The 4,875-nt window shown below is 27.7% G+C and overlaps 1 protein-coding gene across 1 annotated transcript; it reads left to right on the plus strand.

Moving 5' to 3' along the window:
- The first annotated feature begins 741 nt into the window (after window positions 1-741).
- Window positions 742-1,980, plus strand: LOC126328325 (uncharacterized). The gene has a single exon (XM_049996025.1). The coding sequence runs from the start codon at window positions 742-744 to the stop codon at window positions 1,978-1,980; it is 1,239 nt and encodes a 412-aa protein (XP_049851982.1).
- The last annotated feature ends 2,895 nt before the right edge of the window (window positions 1,981-4,875 follow it).

Here is a 4,875-nt window from a genome sequence, read left to right on the forward strand (position 1 = left end):
AACCTTTATAAATTGAAGTGATGATAAAAAAGTAAAATTTTATTTGTATATAGAGATGTGTATAAGAAAAAAATATATAAATAAAATATAATGAATTAATACTAGGTCGTCGATAAAAGAGATATAAAAACTAATGAGATAGATATAATAGATAGATGAGAGGTGATAAGTTATAAATAATTGTTGGTAAAAGAGAATTAATGTATTATAATAATAGATATTAATAAACAAAATAAAGTAGTGTAAGATGAACGAAAAAAGTGGTGAGCTATAATTGTGTGTGTGGATGAGGGTTCTGTCTGTTTTTGTTTTAAATCAGCTCGATTAGTGAATACTTTTTGAGCATTTGACGTGGAGAATTATAGTTTACGTTTAGTTGATGCTACTGTAGTCCTTAATAGGCGATAATATTGTACAGAAAGCTTAGATTATGGATTGATAATGAAAAAGTATAAATTACAATGCTAGTAATAGATTAAGGCAAAGAAGCAATAATAGGAGAGGCTATAGTCAAAAAGGTTTTATGAAAGGTTTTATGAAGACTACAGGTTGTGTATAATATAGGGGAAAAGATATAATGTAGATTATAATATGTCTTAGGCTGATAATAAACACAGTTAAGACATTATCCAATATTAAAAAAAAATTTGTAATCGAGATTAATTATGTAAATAATTATAAGACGCTAGATAAAAAACAGTTGAAGATACTGGGAAATAAGAAGCTGTTTAGTACTAAAATATGAAGGCGATAAATAATTTGTTGGTAGTAGCGATTATAATAGTCGAGGTTTCAGCAATGTTTTCGGTGGAGTTAAATAACTCTTTGGAATTTGTGGTGGAGTTGAATAAGCTATTCATCGATTCGGATAAAAAAATAGATTCAGACAACTATTGTAAAGGTGAAATGATGTTTTGTGATGATAAAGGCCAGATTATTAGTATAGCATTATATAATACTAGTCTGTCTGCTTTTCCTGTAGGCATTGCGCTAATTAAAGATACATTAGAGAGTTTAGTGATGACATACGCAGGTCTGAAAGGTGATATTCCAAGTGAAATATATGAATTAACTAATTTAGAAGATCTCAATCTGCAAGGGAACAATTTTAGTGGTAGTTTAAGTGGTGACATTAAAAATCTGACCAATTTATATCGTCTTGACCTAACTGGATCAAGTTTGTCTGGATCGATACCTGATAGTCTGTATTCACTTAATAAATTGATTCATCTGAAGTTAGGAGGTAACAAATTTAGTGGTAGTTTAAGTGATAATATTAAAAACCTGAATGAATTATGGAGCCTTGACTTAAGTGATCTAAACCTGTCTGGATCTATACCTGATGGTCTGTACAAATTGAATGGATTGTCATATATGAATCTACAAAGGAACAAATTTAGTGGTGGTTTAAGTGATGACATTAAGAATCTGAAGGATCTATTGACTCTTAATTTAGCTAACTCAAATATATCTGGTGAGATACCTGATGGTCTGTATTCATTGACTAGATTGAAATATTTGGACCTTATGAACAACAATATAAATGGCAGTTTGTCGTCTAAGATTGGTAAGCTGACTAAGCTATCGACTCTAAATCTGGGTTTTAATCAATTGAGTGGCACTATACCAAATGAAATCGGTAATTTAGTTAATCTCAGAGTCTTAGATATGAGAGAAAATCAGTTTGAAGGTAACATTCCTGATCTGAGTAGACTGAAAAAATTGATGAGTATGAACATTAGCTCAACAAAACATATTCTGAATGCGAAATGTGGTAATGAGATGTTATCTCAATCTACTAATAAGGATAATTGTTTGATCAGGCCTGTGAGTAAATTATGCAATAATATGATACGTTGTGAATACAGCGATAGGCCTATATCTAAATCATCGGTTGATTCAATGTTCTATACATATGGATTGAGGATGATTGTTATGGTGGTATTGTGTATAGGTGGAATAGAGATGATGTCAAATTAGAATTTATAATTATGATATGTGTGTATGCAAGATAATAAATAAATTATCTAGAATTTGATATAGAATGTTATTTTGTAGTTATTGTATAATTTAATATATATAAGGTGGTAGATAAGAATAGAATAAATATAAGACGTAAGATGAAATTGAAATACAAGATAGACAGTTTAAAATATTGAAGGTATTATTAAATATATATGGTGAAAGGTTATTGATATAGATGGTGTTGAATTTAATTAGAGTAAATGTTTTGAGACATATGTTTGTTGTATGTATATTTATTGTGTATTGATGTATTAATATTCTATGATGATGTGTATTGAGTTAATAATAGGAATTGTAGAATGGGGTAGTGTGTAATAAGATTTTAGCTGATATTAATAATATTGTTTAAATTGGGTTGTTTACCATTTGACGGTTAAAAGAGTTTAATTGATTATATAACATTGTTTAATATTCTAGTAGAGACTTGCTGAGAGTTGAATCAGAAAGAATTGTTATTCATAGATTAGAATGTGAAACTTATTATGAGGTAGATGTTGATTGAGATGATCAAGATATAATTTAGATAGAATAAAAATAATGAGATATAAGGGTATATAGATATGAGGCATTAATGTTATGAGTATTTTTATTATATGGATTTGATATGATTATAATAAAGATGGTTAAGATGAATATGAATGATACATGGATACAAATAGGATTAAGAAGTAGTTTAAAGTACAATAGAAATGAATGTGTGTGGAAAGTGGAGTATAAATATAGTAAATAAAAGAGATGGTAGATATGTTTATATAATAAACATAAAAAGTGTATATATGGGTAGAGTGAAATTGTGAATAGATAAAAAAGTAAAATTATATATAAAAAGTGATATATAAATATTGTGATATTAGTATGATGAAAATATAGGATAATATAAATAATGAAGACGTATGAATATAGAAAGTGTAGTTAATAGAGTGAGAGGAATGAGGAAGAAAATAAGATGGTAGTAATTGAGATATAATAAATAATGGATGTGAAGGATGATATTTCGAGGACAGAAGATGAAAATAGATAGATTGAATGATAGAAAAATAAAAGAGCAGGTATATGTAAATATAAGAAACAATATAGATATGAATCGAATTTGAAATGAATAGGATAGATAATATACGACGATGTAATACAAAAGAGAATATGATAATACAATGATAAAATATAGAGATAAGGTGGAACAACATGATCATAGAATAAGATGATAGTGTAACAGAATAGTAGAAGATAGATAGTGTGATGTTGTGTGATAGTGTGAGATAAAAGATATGATAATGTGGGATAATAGAATGAAATAAAAATATTAAGATAGTAGGATAGGACAGTATGGTAATAGGATAGAGAGTGGGTATGTGGTGAAATGTGATATTGTGTACGTGTCTGAAGAGATATGATGTGTAGAAGAATGTTTATAGATTATGAATACAAAAAAATATAATAAAAAAAAATGAAGGACTGAACGTAAAATGGGAGTAAAATAGAGAAAATAATATAATATAGGATAGGATAATATGATGATAGGAAATATAAGGTATGGTAAAGAGGCATGATAATAGAATAGATTAATGGAAGACAATATGAGAATAGAGGGACAGAGTGATATAAAAGAAGATAGCGTGATAGAGTAATCAGAGTAGATAGTTATGATATAGAAAGTGTATACATAGTTACGATTTGCATTGAGTAGAAGTGAATAGTTATGATAGAGATGATTGAGTATGTGTAGATAATTATGATAAGAATATATAGGTAATATGAATAAGAATGAACTGTAGAATAGATGGATAGTATAGAGGTAGATAGATAATGATGAATAATGAGGAATTGTGAAATATTGTTGAGGGTGAGTTTTTGTATGTGTGCGTGTATATATATATATATATATATATATATGTGTATATGTGAATATGATATTGTTGAGCGTGTGAATAATAATTGTTGGTGTAAGAGTTTAAATAAGAGTATATGGATAACGTGATATAATTGTAAGGATGTGTGTATGAGATAGTTTTTGGATAGAAGTGTATCGTGATATAATGTGTGTGGAGTATATAGAGTGAATAATAGAAATTAAATGTGTAAATAATATAGTAGAAGTTGAGAGAAGCATGTAAAATAGAAGCTGTGGAACAAGAGGGTAGAATTTGAAACTGAATAGGAATATCAGTAGCAAGGGTAAGGATAACGGATTAAGAGGAATTAAGAATTAAATTAGAATGAATTTTAAAAACAGGAAGAAGAAAAATAATAGGATTTGTGATTTGAAACAATAGGGCACAAGATAAGAATAATATGATATGAGGAGAATTAGAAGAATTGCAATTTAGAATTATAGAGTGGAAGATCGAGAATTATAAGATTTAGGATAGGATAAAAATAAGAATAATAGGATAAGAATTTGAAATTATATAACAAGGACAAAATTTATAGGGCAAAAGATAAGATATATAATAGTAAATAATGAGTGGTGTATAGAGTATGGTGAATATGGATTATGTATATTATATATGTTTGTGTGTGCTGAGTATGGCATTACGAGTGTATGGATAATGTAAAATTGTGAGTATATAATATGGTGGTGATATTGTGTATAAATAGCATAATGAGATTATGTAAGTTACATGATATGGAATTATATGCAGATGGAGCAATAAGATGCGTAGGAAGATTAGGTGGATATAGTTATAGAAAATATGATATAGATATAACGTAAGAGGATATATCATGAGATAATATAAGAAATCATAGTATGATAATAAAATACAAATACAAGGCAGAATAATTTAATGATGGAATAAGACAATATTATATAATAATATGGCAATATTATACGAAATAGTCAGATCAAAGCAT

The sequence above is a fragment of the Schistocerca gregaria genome, unplaced genomic scaffold (genome assembly GCF_023897955.1).
Source record: "Schistocerca gregaria isolate iqSchGreg1 unplaced genomic scaffold, iqSchGreg1.2 ptg001119l, whole genome shotgun sequence".
NCBI lineage: Eukaryota > Metazoa > Arthropoda > Insecta > Orthoptera > Acrididae > Schistocerca > Schistocerca gregaria.